This window comes from Dermacentor variabilis, chromosome 1, assembly GCF_050947875.1.
Source record: "Dermacentor variabilis isolate Ectoservices chromosome 1, ASM5094787v1, whole genome shotgun sequence".
NCBI lineage: Eukaryota > Metazoa > Arthropoda > Arachnida > Ixodida > Ixodidae > Dermacentor > Dermacentor variabilis.
The window spans coordinates 1,626,785-1,647,095 of record NC_134568.1 but is presented as its reverse complement, the minus strand read 5'-3'; the positions used below and the strand labels follow the sequence as shown (position 1 = coordinate 1,647,095).

The 20,311-nt window shown below is 48.8% G+C and overlaps 1 protein-coding gene across 1 annotated transcript in view; it reads left to right on the top strand.

Moving 5' to 3' along the window:
* The window catches only part of LOC142569564 (uncharacterized), a 189,771-nt gene that overhangs the window by 97,101 nt on the left and 72,359 nt on the right, over positions 1-20,311 (top strand). The window contains exon 6 of the mRNA XM_075678618.1: positions 9,480-9,693. Coding sequence (XP_075534733.1) covers positions 9,480-9,693 — 214 coding nt within the window. The remainder of the gene's footprint in view (positions 1-9,479; positions 9,694-20,311) is intronic.

The window sequence follows — 20,311 nt, the reverse complement described above, 5'->3', positions numbered from 1 at the left end:
CGTGACTTTTCAGCAATCATTTTTCCTGCGAACAACACGAGACTGGAATGGCCTGCCCACCGAAATTGCCACTATCATCGACCCACTTGCATTAAAGCGACTCATCGAAAATATCCGTTTGTAATTTGTAGTACCTTTCTATGGCACTAACGCCCCACTCCCTCATATAATGTCTCAACAAGAGACCTTTGAGGAAATAAATAAATAAATAGTGTCAACAACCTCCTTGAGAAAGCCCCAAGGAGCCTGTGGGACATCTTCGGCATTTGATTACGATACTGTATAAGGAAGATAATCAAATAAACAGAGTTGCAACATTTCACGCAAAAACGGATGGTCACTTTCTCGAGAGAAAACCAGGCGAGAAACAATTTGCCTCAGGAAGAGATGGACTAATCCTAGACCACCACGTTCAAGAGGGAGGAACAAACTGACGCGCGCCGCATCGACTTACAGCTCGAGCTCCAAATAAGTGTTTCAAATATGCGATGCAGTGCCTGAATGCGAAGTCATGAGCAGTGCAGTACTTGCAGCACATATATAAGACGGAAAGCTAATAACAAGTTGCACACTTCAGCATGACTAATCAGTGACAATTTCAGCCCTCGCCATGAATTCATTTTACGTTGAATTTTGCCAACTTCTCCCGACCAATGAGCGTTGCTATTTCTATACTTTGAGAGAGGCACACCTAAATAACGCAGATCTTTTTTCCATTGAATGCCTGCGTAATGTGATTGCATTGTGGCCCATACTACAAACGAAAAACCTGAACTTTTTTCAAAGTTAACGCTTGCACCAGAAGCCGCACAAAAATCTGGTGCAATTGCAAAAGCAGTCATGACACTCATTTTATCAGTACAAAGAAAGGCCACGTCGTCTGCATACGCAAGAACCCGAACCCCATTAGTCAATAATTTAAACCCTTGGAATTTTTTTTCTTTGAGGATGCTCTTACAAAGTGGCTCTAAATACAAGCAGAACAGAAGCGGTGACAAAGGGCATCCTTGTCTTACTGATGACACAAGCCTAATCGGATCAGAGAGAGAGCCATTCCCTGTCAGCCTCCTTTGAGCCATTAGCACAACATATTCTGACACCTCGAAGGAGCTGGGATCCGATATCTCTATACGCTAGTACAGTAAACAGGAATGAGTGATTCATCCTGTCGAACGCCTTAGCCAGATATAGCTGTACCATTGCTACCTGCCCAATCCCCTCAGCTACACACTCTAGTACCGATCTCGCAGCGTGAATGTTCGTCTGAATGGACTGGTCCATCATGCTACATGTTTGATGATCACCCACCATAAATCTTATTACGACTTGCAAACGGTTAGCTAATACATTTGCAAAAATTTTATAATCCACATTGCATAATGAGATAGGTCGATATCCGTCCACTTTTGCAATGTAGTCTCATCATCGCTTTTGGCTATGAGGAAGGTGTGCCCTTCGTACATTGTGGCTGTTAGGTACCCTACTTCCAAGGCCTCACGGTACACCTGAAGTAATAATGGTGATAAGCGGGAACGAAAACACTGATCAAATTTGGCAGTAAGGCCATCCGGGCCGATCGTCTTGCCCTTCGCTAACGAATCGATACATGCAGTTACCTTATTAATATCAATGTTTTCATTTGTATAATCATAATCATCCTGACTTAACTGGGACTGCAACGATACAATCTTTCGGCAGCATCTGTGTGCTGACTTGAGCAGCCTGAAGCCACTCCAATCGAAGCTATTGAGATGGCGACCTTAACCTCGTTTAAGGCAGCGCTATCGTCCCAGCAGCAGAGACGCGCAGACTCGCGGTGCATGCGCTCGCGCTGGGGGTTCGCCGGCGCTTCGGGAACCTGCTCACGCACCCATAATAAATATAGTTTTCGCTTGGTACTGACGTCCCTTCTCTACGCTCCGCTCCGTCCAACGCCTCAGACCTGAGCGTTCCTGTACGTTTTAACGCTATCGCGTTAAAACATACAGGAACGCTCAGTTACCTGGTTCAGGTTCACTTCAGGTTCAGGTTGAGGTTCACCATCGTCTGCGAGACATCTACCGGCTCACTCCGGCTATTCGTGCCTCTTCACCTGCGTGGCCACCTTTGCTTTTGCGAAGCCGTTCACAACCTGTCTTATCCCGGCATTAGGACACCACAGAACACAGAAACTCCTTTCTAGCCGCTTTGTCTGACCTCAAGTTAACGCTCAAATGCAGGACTGGGTGCGTTCCTGTCTACCAGGACAATGACCGAAGGTCCACCGTCATCCTGTCCGCGGATTATACTAACGCGGCTCATATTACGCATTCGCTTTCCTTGTTCCGATCCGCCCACCCAGTTCCCACCAGGGCACCTGCAACTTGAGGGCCTTATGTTTCTGTGAACCTTCGAGTAGCAGCACATTTCTTTGTGCGACAGTCTGCCCATCGTAACCATTTCAACCGCACTACCTGGGCCCTTACCCCGTGCTGGAACCCCGCATCAATACCTTTGTCATTTCCATTAATGAACGATCGGATACCACTGAGCTTGAATGCCTCAAGCCAGTCCATTTTGACTACTCGTCAGTAAAACGACCTTGCCCCAGCTATGACCCCGTCAACTCGGCTGACTACCCTGAACAAGCGGCGCACTCCGCAGCACATCCACTTGTTGCACAGCGACGTGTCTCGTGGGCTCCATCATTCGTCGGTACTACCTCCTTGGCGGCGGAGTCGACTGTTGCTGCTGTACCTCGGTCATGGCAGCGCCATTGTCGCAGCAGCAGAGACGTGCAGGGTCGCGCTGCATGTGCTCGCGCTGGGGGTTCGCCGGTACTCTGGACACTTGCTGACGCAGCCATATAAATTAAGTCAGTTAAGTACCCTTGCGTGATTTGAATGAGAAAGCATTACGACTTCTCTAATTAATCGGTTACGTCCATGATACGCGACGTCATACACTGTCACCTGCCCTTCACAACTCTACCCTAATCCACATTAACCCACATTGCCCTAATTGGTACCAACCTCAATCGACCTCAAAGGGGCACGACACCCAATTTTCGATCATAATCTGTATTGTGTGATGTAATCCTTGTGTGTCCAAGAGCACGTTGGCAAAATTTTAGCACATTTGAGGCAGCAGATCATTTGTAACGAAATTTTTATATTACACTCGAACAGCATAACAGCCGAGCAACACTGCCATGCCCGCGAGCCGTGACGTCACAAGCTACATGCTTGCCGGGCGAGCGAATCGGTGTTTCAGCTGTGCGCGCTTTCAGGAAAGTTCTGCTTTCTTCAGCTTGCCATTGGAATTGTTGAACTTGTAGCGGCTGAAACAATGCCACCGCGGCGCCTATGGAGCGCTGTGGGTTGCCAGAGAGAACGGAGCAAGGAGTACTTCACGCTTGACAGTTACAAGGAAGATTTGCGCCTTCTCGCCGATTTTCACATACCCGTGAAAAACTGAGGCCGCCAGACACGATGCCGTCCGCGTTCGCGCACCCACCCTCCTTGGAGGCAGTGCCCCTGCCAAATGTCAGCCTTAGAATTTTTCGTGGCACGCGCATCGAGTGACACTGTTTTCCTTGCGTAGCATTTCCGGTTTACCTCCTTTGACGACTGGGGACAAAATTCAAAATAAATAAGAAAAATAGAAAAAATAGTACAGTACAAAATCCACAGGTTTAGTTATAGATATGATATCAGAGCATAAGATTAGTTACAACTTGAGCTACTGAAGTCTCCGGAATAATTACAATTCATTAGAATCAACTGATTAGCGCGCACCACAGCACAGAATCGTAGATTCTAGACACCCGTGACGTGAGCACGACTTTGGCGAAATTCCTGGAAACCCAGAAGTAGAAAGTGCAAGTAATGACGTCAGTAATGACGTCAAACACGAGAAAGTGGCATAATATTTAATCAGCTAATTAAAGGAAAACAGTTCCCTGTCATAGACTTAACATCTGCCTAGCTGAGCGGATGTGACGTCACTCCCTCCTCGCTCGCTTCTCTTCTCCCGGCGCGCACCTGCTCGCTCGCTTGCTGACAACAGCTGCGCGCGCGCGCTCGTTTCATGCTCTGACGTGGGCACCGTAGAGGGCGCGTAAGGTGCGCTTCGTGCCGCGCTCGCTAGGGGGCTACGCCTCGCCACGCGGCGTGCGCTGCCTTTCATCCTCGCCCTCCATCGCTCGTCGCCCGCATATCGTGCCAGGGGAAAGACGTTCACTCGCGTAACAAAAAAAAAACACCAACGCTGAGGTGCGAGTGCCGCTATGAAACACCTAAGTCAAAGATTAAGGTCGCCTACAATTTTTTACCGATATATAGTTATTGATACTGCAAGCCCAATATCAGGATTATAGCAGGGTGGGGAAAAAGAACAAAGCAGTTTCACAAAACAGGCAAACCGTGAAAGAAAAGAAATACGGGTGCCGGTTGAAGCTCTGCAGCCAGCATCCGGAATACAACATTTGAATAAGATTACATAGAGAAGCAATAAAATATGCAATAGAACTTTAAACTATCCAAATGCAGTCACATACACTAGGTAATATGTTGTGCAAACAACGACAGTGACGGTTGCCACACTTCATTCCGACTGAAGTTATTCCAATCGGTAATGGCTCGTGGAACGAATGAGTACATAATGCAGTTATTACGAACGTGAAAAGGAGTTAGTCACCCTGAGTTAGTGCGATTGTCAGTGACTCAGAGGCCTAGATATTTATATTCTGGTACTTCTGTATGTGTCACGCCACTAATACCGTAATTGATGGGGGCGAATTGCGAAAGCCACCAGTGCACTTAGATTTATGTGCATTTTAATGAACCCCAGCTGGTTCAAATTTCCGGAGTCCTACACTGAGGCGTGCCGCATAAGCAGATCGTGGTTTTGGCACGCAAAGCCCCATAATTTAATTTGTGTTAGTGTAATCAAACAGTAAGGCATTCTTTTTGTGAGTGATACTCATTATTACAGTTTTTTTTTCAATAATAATGGACATTTGTCATGCAGAAGCTCTTTGCCACGGGCTATGCAGTAGTACTTGATCTGAGACGCTTCTTACTTCTTTATAAATGACACAATCATAAGCGTAAAGCCTAATTTTCACAGGAATATTAGAGACAATATCATTAATACATATTAAAGAAAACAGCGGTTCAAGAGCAGACCCCTGATGGACGTTAGAGTGAGCTGCAAGCCCGTCCGAAAAGTGATGGTTAAAAACAACGATTTTTTCTCTGTTTAAAACTTAGGTTGAAATCCACTTTACTAATTCTTTGTTATCAAGTATTCTGAATAATTTATAAATTAAATTTTCTTGAGTGACCCTGTCGAACGCTTTTGAGAAATTCATAAATACTGTGTCAATATCTGTTCCAATGTTAATTAGGAAGCAGAATCATGCATAACTTCTACTAGCTGTGTACAAGTTCAGTAGCCCCTCCTGAATGCATGCTGATAGATAGTAAAACAATTGTTAGTTACGTGGACGTTTCACATGTGATTGTAAATTATGTGCTGAAATAGTTTACAAGCAGTCGGGGTTAGTGAGAGTGAACGGTAGTTCTTGATCAATCGCTTGTCTCCACTTTCGTGAAGCGGTTTCACTCTTGCAGTCCCCCAGTATCTCGGAATTCCACCTTCATATACGGACCTTGTAAATAAAATAAACAAATATTTAGATGTACATTGTGCACATCTTTTCAACAAGGCATTAAGTATGTTGTCCAGTCCAGGTGATTTCTGTACATCGAGGTTAAGCAGTATACTTAATCTACCGTGCTCGCTAATGATAAGATCTTCCAAAGGCGGGAGCGAAGCTTCAAACTTCGTAAAGATATAATCATCATCATCATCAGCAGCAGCAGCAGCAGCAGCAGCCTGGTTACGCCCACTGCAGGGCAAAGGCGTCTCCCATACTTCTCCAACTACCCCGGTCATGTACTAATTGTGGCCATGTCGTCCCTGCAAACTTCTTAATCTCATCCGCCCACCTAACTTGCTGCCAGCCCCTGCTACGCTTCTCTTCCCTTGGAATCCAGTGCGTAACCCTTAATGACCATCGGTTATCTTCCCTCCTGATTACATGTCCTGCCCATGCCCCCCCCCATTTCTTTTTCTTGATTTCAACTAAGATGTCATTAACTTGCGTTTGTTCCCTCACCCAATCTGCTCTTTTCTTATCCCTTAACGGTATACCCCTCATTCTTCTTTCCATAGCTCCTTGCGTCGTCATCAATTTAAGTAGAACCCCTCTCGTAAGCCTCCATGTTTCTGTCCCGTACGTGAGTACTGGTAAGACACAGCAGTTATACACTTTTCTCTCGAGGAATAATGGCAACCTGCTGTTCATGATCTGAGAATGCCTGCCAAACGCACGCCAGCCCATTCTTATTGTTCTGATAATTTCAGTCGAATGATCCGGATCAGCGGTCACTACCTCGCTAAGTAGATTTATTTCTTTACCACTTCCAGTGCCTCGCTACCTATCGTAAACTGCTGTTCTCTTCCGAGACTGTTAAACATTACTTTAGTTTTCTGCAGATTAATTTTTAGACACACCCTCCTGCTTTGCCTCTCCAGGTCAGTGAGCATGCATTGCAATTGGTCTCCTGAGTTACTAAGCAAGGCAATATCATCAGCGAATCGCAAGTTACTAAGGTTTTCTCCATTAACTCTTATGCACAATTCTTCCGAATCCAGGTCTCTGAATACCTCCGGTAAACACGCTGTGAATAGCATTGGAGCTTTCGTATCTCCCTGCCTGACGCCTTTCTTTATTGGGATTTTGTTGCTTTCTTTATGGAGGACTACTGTGGCTGTGGAGCCGCTATATATATCTTTCAGTATTTTTACATACGGCTCATCTACACCATGATTCCTTAATGCCTACATGACTGCTGAAGTTTCGACTGAATCAAACGCTTTCTCGTAATCAATGAAAGTTATATATAAGGTTTGGTTCTATTCCGCACAATTCTCTACGAGCTGATTGATAGTGTGAATATGGTCTATTGTTGGGTAGCCATTACGGAATCCTACCGGGTCCCTTGGTTGACAGATGTCTAAAGTGTTCTTGATTCTAGTTGCGATTACCTTAGTAAATACTTTGTAGGCAACGGACAGTAAGCTGATCGGTCTATAATTTTTCACGTCTTTGGCGTCCCCTTTCTTATGGATTAGGATTATGTTAGCGTTCTTCCAAGATTCCGGTACGCTCGAGGTCATGAAGCATTGCGCATACAGGGCGGTCAGTTTTTCTAGAACAATCTGCCCGCCATCCTTCAACAAATCTCCGGTTACCTTATCCTCCCCAGCTGCCTTCCTCTTTTGCATAGCTCCCAAGGCTTTCTTTACTTCTTCTAGCGTTACTTGTGGGATTTCAAGTTCCTGTAGACTTTTCTCTCTTCCATTATCGTCATAAGTGCCATTGGTACTGTATAAATCTCTATAGAACTCCTCAGCCACTTGAACTATCTCATACATATTAGTAATGATATTGCCGGCGTTGTCTCTTAAGGCTTACATATGATTCTTGCCAATTCCTAGTTTCTTCTTTACTGCTTTTAGGCTTCCTCGATTCCTGAGAGCATGTTCAATTCTATCCATATTATACTTCCTTATGTCAGCTGTCTTACTCTTGTTGATTAACTTCGAAAGTTCTGCCAGTTCTATTCTAGCTGTAGAGTTAGAGACTTTCATGCATTGGCGTTTCTTGATCAGATCTTTCGTCTTCTGATATTATAGTCGTTAGTAAATACGAGCTTAATGTGTTCATTGAAGACATTAGATACTGCTTGTGCGTCATTGACCAGAACACCTTTGATTTCAAACTGATCATGGGTCCTAGAGGTTGGGTAACCCAAACGCCAGAATTTCCCGGGACACTCTGATGTAAAGTTCGGTAAAGATTCTTAAAAATAAGGCGGTTTGTCAAAGAACGTAAGCGTTTTAGCTGAGAACTAAGGAAAGCGATCTCTTGTTCCGATTCCGGAGAAATCATATTTGCTTTTCGTTTTCTTTCATACGCTTCAGTTTTCATTTTAGTTGCAGTGTCGCCTGAGAAATCCATGCTTGTTTTTTCTTTCTTTTCTTTTCAGTACATTCATGTACCATGACCTTAAACTGGTCCCAAAGTTTTTGAACACTGGTAGCGTTTTTACAAAATGAATAAACATTTGAAAAATAACATCGATAATAAAGACATCGTCAGCACGTTAGAAGTCTGTAAAATGCATTTAAGAGCAATTTTACGAACATTCAGGCTGAAAAGAGTCAGGGGAACGGCCTGGTGATCGTAGATGCCAGGTAACACCACACACTTTGTTGTATCAAGAATTGTACCAGAAACCAAAAAAAGGTCTAATATAGATTTTGAACTCCCTTGTATTTAGGTGGGGTGCTCTACAGTTTGCATCAAGTCAAATAATACAGCTATATAAAATAAATTATGGGGCTTTACGTGCCAAAACCACTTTCTGATTATGGGGCACGCCGTAGTGGAGGACTCCGGAAATTTCGCCCACCTCGGGTTCTTTAACGTGCACCTAAATCTGAGTACACGGGTGCTTTCGCCCCCATCGAAATGCGGCCTCCGTGGCCGGGATTCCATCCCGCGACCTCGTGCTCACCAGCCTAACACCATAGCCACTGAGCAATCACGGGGAGTAAAGCTATATCAAGCATGGCTTCACTTGGTTCATCAATGTGTGTTTTGAGTGGAAACGTTGACGAGCCAATATCTGTTAAATTGAAGTCGCCTGTTAAAATAATGCGATCATTAAGCTTAATAAAAGTTGTCATATGATCTTTCAGGCGAATCAAGGCAGCGATGCGCGATCAAGATGGCCTATACAGCGCTCCAACAATATACCGGGCATTGTTATGGCATGCCTTACAGAAGGGTTATAGCCGGCGTGATCTAGCTATATTTTGGGCAGAAATGTACTTTCACTGCCCGGTTTTTAACTTTGTATAACCATAATAGGCCATCTATACAATTTCTCGCAAAAAATCACAAATTCTCGGGTGACCATGGCATGCCCCCTTTAATCTACCTTGCTTTAATTTGTACCAATCTTAATCCACCTTAATCCAATTTAAGCCACCTTAATTCACTTCAATCCACCTTAAGCCACCTTCTTCTACCCATAATTCTGTATTACTACTAGCGTCATACAAGACGCTGATGACGTCCCTGATGATGATTTTCGGTACCACTCGTTCCCTTCAACGCCGGCTTGCCAGCCTCGTGGGAAGTCTGCATGATACATAGCCAAAATCATAGCTTCCGCGGTGACACATGTCCAGAGTTGCTTGGAACGCTATACTATATAGCCCCACAAGCAGAGTTTTTAGGAAGGATTCCGTTGCATACGTTTTACTCAATGTCCCTGTCGCGTAGTCTACGTGCGTGCGCGGCTAAAGAGTGAAGTCGACGGCCCGAATGTTGCGTCGCCTTTTGTGCTCCCTATACGCAGTACGAGACAGCGGTGCACGAAGGGTGGGCCACCTGCAATGGCACAGCGGAGTGCGATGTCACCGTGGACCACGGACAGACACTGGCGTTTACGAGTGGCTATCTGAGACTGACAGACCCTTCCACAGGACACAACCGTTCCTTTAATGTTCGTGGCTGCAATTTCCATGGATGCGGACGTGCATTCTCGTTTTCAATGAGAACGGCTGATGAAGGTACCCTGGTATTGTGCACTAACAAATTTCAATTTTTCTTTGTCTTCTTCTTGTGGGAAGCGAGTAAAAAGAAAAGGCATGAATGTCGACGCTGGTGTAGTTGATGGCTTGACAAAATCTCAATAGACCGCTTGAAGACGCTGAACAAAAATATCAACGAAACTTTACACGAGCGTTACGCCATGTGGTATTCTTTTCCCTGTTACTAACCTTTCGCCTTCACTGTTTTTCACAAAAAGAAGAAAGGGAAATCCCAAGCCGCGGGTTTAAACGTGGTGCTCACGTATAGTTTGTAGGATTGACGTGAAACAATGGGCAAACTCACAATAAGGTATCCCCGTTAATGGGTCTCTGAAACAATGTTTCTTCTGTGAGTACAACCTAGATATTGATAGCATTTCTCACGGATCCCTTTCATGTTTTTGCGTCGATGCGCTATATCATAAGCGCTACAAGTGGTTAAATTAGCCTCTGTTGAAATCACAGAATTGCCTTTCAACGCATATTCCACGCGCCATTGGCTGTGTCCCGCCTCCTTGGGTCCATGTTGTTATTGCGACAGCAATTATATGGACATTCAAGCGCACTGCTACCGTCGGCGTCGCCGTCGCCGTGAGTTTCCGTGTAAGGTCCAAGGGCGATAAACTCGTCCCTCCGCGCCGTATGCTGTATGCGCGAATGAAAGCTTGCGAGGGTGAGCAGGAGAACGTGGCTTAACCTCGCGTGCGCGAGCAAGGAACGCGGGCCGGAAGCGTGCCCTCTCCTGTCGTGCACTAGGCACGAAATGCGGCGAGGGAGAGGACGCGTTCTTCTCCGGCGGCTTCTGCTTACGGCGCGGCCGTGATGGCGCCGTATCTTGAAAGCGATCTGCGGAGTGGCCGAAGTGCTCACCCGCGCGGGCCTCATCTTCAATGCGATGTGCGATGTTTGCAGGGTGCGCGTAGTGCCAGTAGCTTCGTATGCACTGTGGCTTCAAAGTTTCGTTCGCGTTCAAGCGAGAGATGGCACGAAGGTCAATTCGCTCGCTACTGCTGCCGCGATTGCTCTTTCCAGCGTTTAACAGTGAGTTTCCGCGCTCATCCAGCGAGATGTGTTCATAGTGGCCTGTGCGCTTGCGACACCGTGCTTCTTAATGTAGTTAGTAAGCGAATGTTTATAAGTTTATACGGCTGATAAAACTTGTATTCTTAGTCGGTTTAGCTGTCTACTATTTTGCTGCCGCAATGGATGCTTCGCTTTTCAGGCGAAAGTGCTACTTACTTTCTTGTTTTGCTGATGTGTCGCATAAAGTTACGTTTGCGTGCAGGCATGATGTATTGTACCATGTACAGTAGCACCTGCACGCCCATTGAGGAAAAGAAAAATAACGGAACTGATGCGCGAGCGTCTTTTCTTATATGAGGCCATTCTTGGCGTTATTCACATTTACCTAAAGATGACGTCGCTGATATAACTCCCCGTGTCCCAGCGGCAGCCATCGGCACTACACTATATTGCTGACATTTAAATCATTGTTTCTCTACGCTTCTTGTTACTTCGTGCAGCATTACAAGTCTACCCTGGGCCCGGGCCGTGTCGCTAGAAACAATTCATCGAAGTTTTTAAAGCGTAGCTCTTGAAGCCGGGATACATGGAGCCAAATTTCACGGCGAACTTATGGCGGCGATTTGAAGTCGCGCAACTGGGTTGGTTCCTTTGGTTCTGTCTGAGGCGCTGCATGCTTCCTCACCCGGCAGAAGCAGAAGCGGCGGGACGACGCCGATGGTTCGCTGGCATCGCCTACATGGAGCAAAAAAGTCGCAGTTTCGGGCGAAAACCGAAGCGTGAATTGCAATAGCAAATTTACAGACAGCTGTACGAAGTAAGGATAGTAATTTCATCGGCCGCATAAACTTGTAAACATAGGCATTTACTAATTAACAAGTATGTGTCACGCGCGCACAAGCACACATCAACACATCTGACTCGATGACCGCGGAAACACGCTTTCAGAACACTGGCGTGAGGAAACGCGGCAACAGCAGTGAGCGAAGTGATATTCGTGCTTTCTATCGCTTCGACAAAAAGTGAGTGCCAAGAAAACGCAGCACGCACAAAGCTACGAGCCGTCGACGCACTTAGTCTGCCCCCAGCGCAGATCGCTCTCAAGATATGGCTGCGCGTCCGCGCGTAGCCATATCTTGAGAGCGATCTGCGCTGGGGCGCGCGCCGCCGCCACATCATGCGCAGTTGCAGCCGGAATAGAACACCGCCCCCCCCCTCCCTCCCCCCGGTGCGCCGCGCATGGCGGGTAACTTCGGGCTTCCTGCCTCTTTCACCTCTTTCGCGTGGGCGAGATTGAACTCGATTGTCGGCTCCCCATCGCACACCTTCACTCGCACATACAGCGCAGGGCACGCGGCGATGGCGTTATCGCCATAGAACTTTATGCGGAACCTCACGGCGACAGCGACGCCGATGGGTGAATTGTGCTTGGAGTGTCCATATAATTGCTATTGCAATAAAAGAGGCGGACGCCGCCTGGCGCTCGCCCCCTACCTGTCAGTATTATCAGCCACTATGAATGTGTTTTTGGAAAACAGAAAAAGTAAATATGCGTTTTATTGTAGTGTTTGTTGTTTATGGCTAAGCAACTTGGTAGAAAGTATGATAGAATCGCTTACAAGTGATTTCCACAGATTAAATTGAGCTGTAAGCATTTTAGCGGACTTGCTTTGCGTCGTCTGGCTATGTTGAATAGTAGCACCGCGGAGCGCAGACGTTGAAGAAGGTTTTGTGGTAGCAACAACTTGATTTGAGCAAGTTGGTTCATATTGAGTAAAGCTTGAAGTAGCGCGAAGAAGACGATGACAACAAACGAAAACACACACAACAGGACGAGCGCTCGTCTGGTTGTGTGTGTTTTCGTTTGTTGTCTTCGGCTACTTCGCACTGCTTCAAGTTTTACTAAAGGTTTTGTGGTTCTCCAACAGCGACGTTAGTTCACTTTCTTGTTAAAAACATATTTTGGTGATTTATGTTTACTTCTGTTTGAGTTCCTGTTATAAAGCCTCCTCCAACAAGAAGCGTTTAGTGCTGCAGCCGGAGAGGACAGAATTGTCAAAATTTGGCGTTCATTCACAATGCACTGGCATTCCGTGCGCCGTCTGGGCACCCACAGATACAAACAGCCAGAAAAGACCAGGCATGGTTGGCTTTTATCTAAAATCTCTCGTCCCTTTTTTCCCTCAAGACGCTCAAGCAGAAGGGACTTTTGATTCGAGTAGAGCACTGGTGATTCCTGACAAAAGACGCCGAAAACCAAACTTTAAGATCACGTGCGCCGACAGTGTGACAGAAGAAATAAAACTGCCGTGATTGATCGTGGTTAAACCGAGTTCGTCGATTGATAGCAAGGTTTTGCTTGCTTTGGGAAAGGATACAGACGCTGGGGAGTGCCGTGAGGAACTACCGCATCTACAATTGCAGCACAAGACGACACACAAACGCTGCTCGACGCGGCAGCAGCAGCGAGCGAATCGACCTTCATGCTGTGTCTCGCTTTAGCGCGAACTAAGCGTCCAAAGTACAGCGCATACAAAGCTGCAAGCACTCGGCGCACTTTGTACACATCGCAGATCGCTTTGAAGATGAGGTCCGCGCGAACGCGCATTTGCTAAACAGGGCAGATCGCTTTCAAAATATGGGTCCCCGTTTGACCTTGACTGAGCTTGAAGGTCAGATTTTTGGAACCAGGCGTTTTCTGGGTTTGTACCTAGAGTAATAGAGCTATCGTTCTAAAAACCAGCTGCGGGCGTTGCGAACTAGCAACCGTTTCGTCCCTTATACTGAACCCATATAGGCTCTGCCCCCCTTCCCAATAGGCAAGAACAAGAAGTATGATGCAGACACTACTTTGCGGCATAGAATTGAGGAAAAATAAGTATACACAAATTTGTACTGTCAAGTTCATGCTCTTAAACATTTATATTCGGCTGTAACGAATAACGGTGTCCATTTCACGCGCAGAGAGTCCGAAAGTGCGCGGCCAAACTAGCTCAAACTCCCGCATTTCTCGGCTTGAGCGCGGCCGCGCGACCGACGCTCCGATGCAGGCACCCGCAAAAAAAGGGAAAATACACAAGAACGGTGGGCGGCTCCCAACTAGCTGCCGGAAGCCGGTGGGAGATCGATCGTCGCGACGCCTGGTGACCGCGCCAGCTGCTTTCGCCACTACCGGCGACTATTGTCGCCGGACGGAGTTTTTCCCATCGAACTAGGTAGCCGCGGGCATCAAATTTTTGGACACCGAGGGTCCAGTGGTCGCTACCGGGCGAATTTCGTCGCTTTGACACCGTTTTTCTGCTCCATGTATCCCGACGTTTAGGCGCCTGCTCCTGCGGCAAGCGTCGGCGCAACCAAGCGAATTCGCAGAGCGAAGGACAAAAGAGTGAACTGGGAGAGCAGCGGGGGATGAAAGAGGTGAGACGGAAAGCGGAGGAGGGGTATGACGAAACCGTGGGAAGAGAAGCGTACTGCGGTGCCGATGGATACGAGATGGCGCTAAAGTAGCGTGCGTCGTCTGGGAGGTCTGTCTGCGGCTGCTGCTGTGAATCGCACCCACGCGTCTCCCACGCGCTGCCTCTCGCGTTCTCCAAATTAACGAGGAAGTCGCACCACATTTCGCTCCGTTTGCAACGTGCCGTACGAGATTGTTCATGCCAGCCAATATATCGCGAAACGAAAACACGTATAGAGCTTCGCTCAAACTCCGCATTAGGGTGTTGGGAGCTCGGTTTCGCGGAGGTAAGTAATACACGTTCTGACACATAGAGAGCGGAGAGTCGACTGGCTTTATTCAAAGTAGGAGCAGGTTTACGGAGTGGCTCTGGTGGCGCCCCCATTCGGCAAGCAGGAGGCAATGACCCCCACGTCGAGGCACGGTGAGGGGAGCAAAAGGGAAATGACTCCTTTGGCGCGGCAAACTGCATTTCCGAGGAGCGGGCACAACGACGGACGGCACTACACGGACTCCCCTCCTAGAATGCCGGAGGCTTAGGCTTGAATGGCGGAAAGAATGAATAGTTAATATTCAAGATAGGCTGCATATGCACGGTCGCACGACACTGTCTCTTTGCCGCAAGCGTAAATCTTCAAAGTTAACTTTGAACGCGAAACCACACGAAAGGGTATTCATAGGAAGGAGTCAATGGTGGCTTGATAGAGTCACACCGCCGAAAGACGTACGCGGTTGTGGCTATTGTCGGAAAACTAAACACAGGCAGCGTGCGGGCGATACGTCGAGGTGTAGGTCGAAGCTGCTCGAGCCAGGAATGTATCCTCTCTAACTGATGTACGGTCGCTGTACGGTCTTGCTGGGTGCCAAAAACCTGGCCTGGAACGCAGATTGCTCATGCATAGAGCATCTCGGTTGCGCTGACTCCTAGTTGCTTCTTGATTGTTGTTCGCAGCCCAGTAGTACTAGGGATAGCCTGTCATGGATAGCCTGATAGTCTGTCAAGCGTGGCTGTCAATGACGCCTTCACTTGTCGGTGGAGACGCATGACCATGCCGTTGCTTTGTGGGTGGTAAGCCGTGATGTTAAGAAGGCGCGTGCCGTGCAGACTCGCCAGGGCAGAAAAAAAGCGAGCTTTGGAATTGTCGGCCTCGCTAAGTAGTTATTCGCAAAGGACAACCGTACCGCGATACCCACGTAGCAACAAATGCTTCCGCCACTGTTCTGGCCGTGATGTCTTGTAGACACGTCACCTCAGGTCACCTTGAGTACCGGTCGCCACACGTAAGGAGGCACCTGAAACCTTGGCAGGGCGGCAGAGGCCGCACTAAGTATAAATGCACATTATCGAAACATCTATCTGGCAGTCGAAACGTTTGCACCGCTGAACACGTGTGCCGGGTCACTTTCACGGCTTGAAAGGCTTGCAAGCTTCTTGCCCTGCTTCGAACAACTTTGCTGATCCCTGACCAGACGAAGCGGTCTGTATTAATACTCCGTGTCGCTCTCATGCCAGGATGGCTTAGCTCGTGCACTGAATTGAGTATTGACTGTCGAAACTGATGGGGCACGAACGGGCGAGGAGCTGCCTTCGATGTTTCGCGCGTGCCCAAGGTTTTTGTGTAGGGAAGCCGCACCACCGCAAGCTGGAGCGACGAGCCTTTTTCCCGCAATTGGCGCAGCTCGGGGGCGTTTTGCTGGGCGGAGGCTAGAGTTTCGAAATCCACATGGGCAATAAGCACAGCGCCGAGCCGCCACACTGCGTCAGCTGCCTGATTTTCGGTCCCAGAGATATGGCGCATGTCCGTAGAAAATTTGGAGATAACGAAAGTCGCCGAAGCTCACCTTCGGAGCACTGGAAACTGTTGTGCGTGACAATGAATGTTAACGGCTTGTGGTCGGTCAGAATGTAAAAGTTATAGACTTCAAGAAAAAAGCCGAAATACTTGACCGCACAATAGATGGTGTTGTGCCCCTACCACCAGCCCGGAATCCGAATCTACAAGATGCAGAATTTATCCTGCGAACGCCCTTTGGACAAACCCGGGGCTGCGCCGAAAGGCACAGCGCCCTAAACTCTCCCTTGACAAGTCAAGATTCTGAGCCGTCAGGCAGCGGAGTCCTGAGGAGAAGCATCGGCAAGAGACATGTCCAAATGTGCAACAAAGTGCTAGACAGCCCGGCGCCGTATTTCTTTTTCCCTGGAGGTCACCGCGCACAGCAACCTTGAAGCAGGTGGCCAGCGCGGTCGGTCGTTGGACCTCAAGGATGACCGTCGAGTGCTGGCTTTGTAATAGGCCGTTTGAGTAACAATCGTTTCTCGTGGCTTTATAAGCCCCGACGCCGCCGCCCGGCGAACCGGATCCACCGACCCACCGGGAGCCGAGTGCCGCTCTCGAGTGGAGTGAGATGTGTCACGCGTTGGCTACTCAACGGACGTCGCCGAGCGGGAACAGTCGCGTTTCCTGTTAGCTCTCGGCCCCCGTGCCGATTCGATCTTGTCCTGTATAATGACCTGTATATAGTGTCCCTTTTGTTAATCTCACCGACGCCTGACTCGGAGTCTTCTCTACCAACGCTCTGTCACGAAACGGGTGACGAGCGCTACGGGACCACTTCAAAGTCGTAATAGTGGTGGCAGCGGTGGGATTGACCGGCATCGGCTACCTCGGCGCGGTGAGTGCCTGAAGTTTACCTCAAACACCAGACTTTCTCTGACACAGGTTATAGTAGCTTAGGGAAGGATTTGGTGTTGCATTGTGTTAATCTTGTGTGTGTCAAGCCTAGTGAGAGTGTTTTGAAAACCAAGGGATGCTGAGGGGGTAAACAGGGCAGTGTGGGAAATACCTGCGGATGTCTTGCTATTAGCATTATAGTAGCGTACGGCAGGTATATTCAAAAAGGGTAAACAGCAGGAGGACAGTGTGAATGATGGAGAAGTACAAGGTCAAAGAACTTCTCCAAATTTGTGAGGAGTTGGGCATTGAGTTGGGCTCAACCAAAAGAAAGAATGCGATCCTTGAGGTCATGAGGACTGGGGACGTAACGGATGAGGAAGCCGAAGAGGCCTGGGCGGATATCAATGAACGTCGGGAGCGGCAGGGAGAAAAGGAACGTCGCGAGAAGGAAAAGAGGGAGAAGGAACGTTGCGAGGGGGAAAGGAAAGTGAAGGAGCGTCGTGAGCACGAGCTTAAAATGAAAGAGTTGGAGACCCGAAATAGCTCGCCGGCGCCTAGTCTCACTTCTAACGGTCCAAGAATACGCGATCAACTTCCACGCTTTGTCGCCGGAGAGGATATGGCCAGATACCTTGTGAAATTTGAGCACGTGTGCGAACGGAATAGCATTGAGCGATCCCTCTGGGCACATAATCTGTTAGCCTTGCTTCCTGGGGAGGGATCGGACGTAATAACTTGCTTATCGAAAGAGGCGTTTGAGAGCTACAGTGATGTGAAGGAAGCGCTACTGCGGAAGTACAAATTGTCGCCCGAAGCTTTCCGGCAGAGGTTCCGGTATGCAAAAAAAGGGCAGGGAGTCGAATGTTGACTTCGCGTTTCGTCTAAAAGCCGACCTGGTGGAATGCCTGAAGGGCGAAGAGGCTTACCACGACCGCGACAAAATCGTCGAATGCATCGCGTTGGAGCAGTTCTACCGTTGCATCGATGAGGATGTCAGGCTCTGGCTGCAAGATAGGCTAAAGGAGGTTAAGCTAAATAAGGCAGCAGAGTTAGCGGAAGAGTATTACACCTGCCGCAGCTTGCACAGCAAGGCAGTGCGCGTAGAAAAAGCAGATAGAAGAGATGGGTTTTCCGGGAAGCCCGACGAACGGAAGCAAATCACGCGTCGCGAGTTTCGGAAGGACGACTCCCTTACCAAAGAAACTGTAAGGGAAGGACAGAATGCATCTCAGAATGCTAACGATGGTCGCAAGCAGCGAAACGATGCGACGCGTTCTTTTGAAAAACGGAAGCCGTTAACTTGCTACAATTGCAAAAAGCAAGGGCACATCGCTGCGAGGTGCTGTTACGTTTCGCCTACGACGCGCGGTTTAGCCGGCGCGGATGCAACGGACGCCGGGGCTTCGTTCAAAGCGGCAGACATTTTGGCCCGCTCGGCGCCGCCGCTACGCCTCCCTGCCAAGCGCGTCCAGGCATGTTCCAATGCCACGTGTCTTCAGGTGCGTGTGTGAGTGTATGTGCATATTGGTGCCCACGCTTGTCGAAGCGCGGCAGCCGGGGAGAGGAGCTCCCAACAACTGTGAAGCGAGGGGGTCTGACAGGCGCCGACACGACGGCTGCTCCACCTTCTCCTCCCCATTTTGCCCGACAGGCGCCGACACGACGTGTGAGCCACCTTCTCCTCCCCATTGTGCCCGAACGGCGCCGGCACGACGGCTGCGCCACCTTATCCCATTGTGCCCGAGCGGCACCGTCACGTGCTCGTCTATAGAGGGGTTCCTTCTTGCCCTCAACTGCGAGAGTATAAAAGCAGCTGCCCCCGGACGCCAAAAGGAGGGCTCCGATTTCTTCTGTTGAGTAAAGTGCACTCCCGTCTCTCTACTTCGGTCAACATGACCGCCAACTCTTTGCGATGTTAGAATAAACAAGTTGTTTTGTTGTTACCAGTCGACTCATGCTTTGCCGGGACCTTCGGATGCTTCCAGTTGTACCCCAGGCCGCCAGGCCAATGCTACCCTTGGGGCTTGCGACCCAGGTGCAACAACGGGCGTCAGCGCCGAGTTCCCAACAACTCGTACCAGCGGTGCGATTCAAACAACTGTCTGCCAGCGGTGAGATCGCGACAACGGAGGCCAGCAGCGAAGAGATGCAGTTGACTGTATGCTGAGCAGCTCAACGACGATCCGGGAGCAGTGCAACGAGCCCTGTGTGATGACTGGTTGCCTGCAGCGGAACGACTGCGCTGAACTCTTGGCTGCGAGGTTTGGTGAGTGCGGGACTTTCTTCTTCTGAGCTTTGCCAGGCTTTTGTTAGTGTCAGAAACAGAGCTGGTAATTGTGGTTGTCGTTGCTGCCGGGTTAGTTTGCGGCAAGACAATAATAGGCAGTAGAGAAAGCAGCATTCAGAGGAGCCATGGATTTGAAGTCGTTGCGCAAACCGAAATTGTTGGAGCTTGCAAGAGAGTTGGGTCTGGATGTCTCGGACAAACTCAGAAAACCAGAACTGCTAAAGGCTATTCTTGAGTTAGAGGCTGAGGATGACGAGCTGTCGGAATGCCTTGAGACTATTGAGGAGAGGTCAGAGAAACAGGAGCGCGAACTTAAAGAACAGAGAGAAAAAGAAGAGCGCGAACACGCTTTGGAAATGAAGCGTCTCGAGGTAGAGATGGAACGCGCTCGTAATGGAAGTCAGGCACACGTGCAGGAGAACGCGTATTGTTCAAAATAACTGACCTGATGCGGCCGTTTAAGCTTGGAGAGGACATTGGTTTGTTCCTGGTTAACTTTGAGCGAACGTGCGAGAAGCAGGGGTTCTCTCGGGAAACGTGGCCACAGCGCTTGCTCACTTTGTTACCCGGCGAGGCGGCCGACGTAGTCGCTCGCTTGGATAGAGAGGAGGCAGAGGATTTCGACAAAGTGAAATCGAGTCTGCTAAAAAAGTACAGGCTGTCAGCGGAGGCGTTCCGTCGGAAGTTTCGGGAAAGTGTGAAAGGCAAGAATGAGTCATATACAGAGTTTGCCTACAAGCTTATGTCAAACATGCAAGAGTGGCTCAAAGAAGAGAAAGCGTTCGGTGACCACGATAAAGTTCTGCAGTGTTTTGGGCTAGAACAGTTTTATAGTCGGTTACCTGAGAACGTGCGGTACTGGGTCTTGGATAGGCCAGACGTTTGTACGGTGGCTAAAGCCGCTGAGCTAGCCGAGGAGTTTGTGACGCGTCGGGCTCGCGGAGCTAAGGACGGTCAAAAGGGTGAATTTGGCTCGAAGTTTGAGAGGCCGAAGTTCACACCCATGAGAGCAAAGGGGAACACACGTAGTGCGGATGCGAGTGAAAGCAGTGCGACCGAACCTAAGGAGACGGCGGCAGCCGAAGCCGAACGCAGAAAGCGGTTCGAGACGAGGCAAGCGCGCGTTTGTTATACGTGCCAGAAGCCGGGTCACTTTTC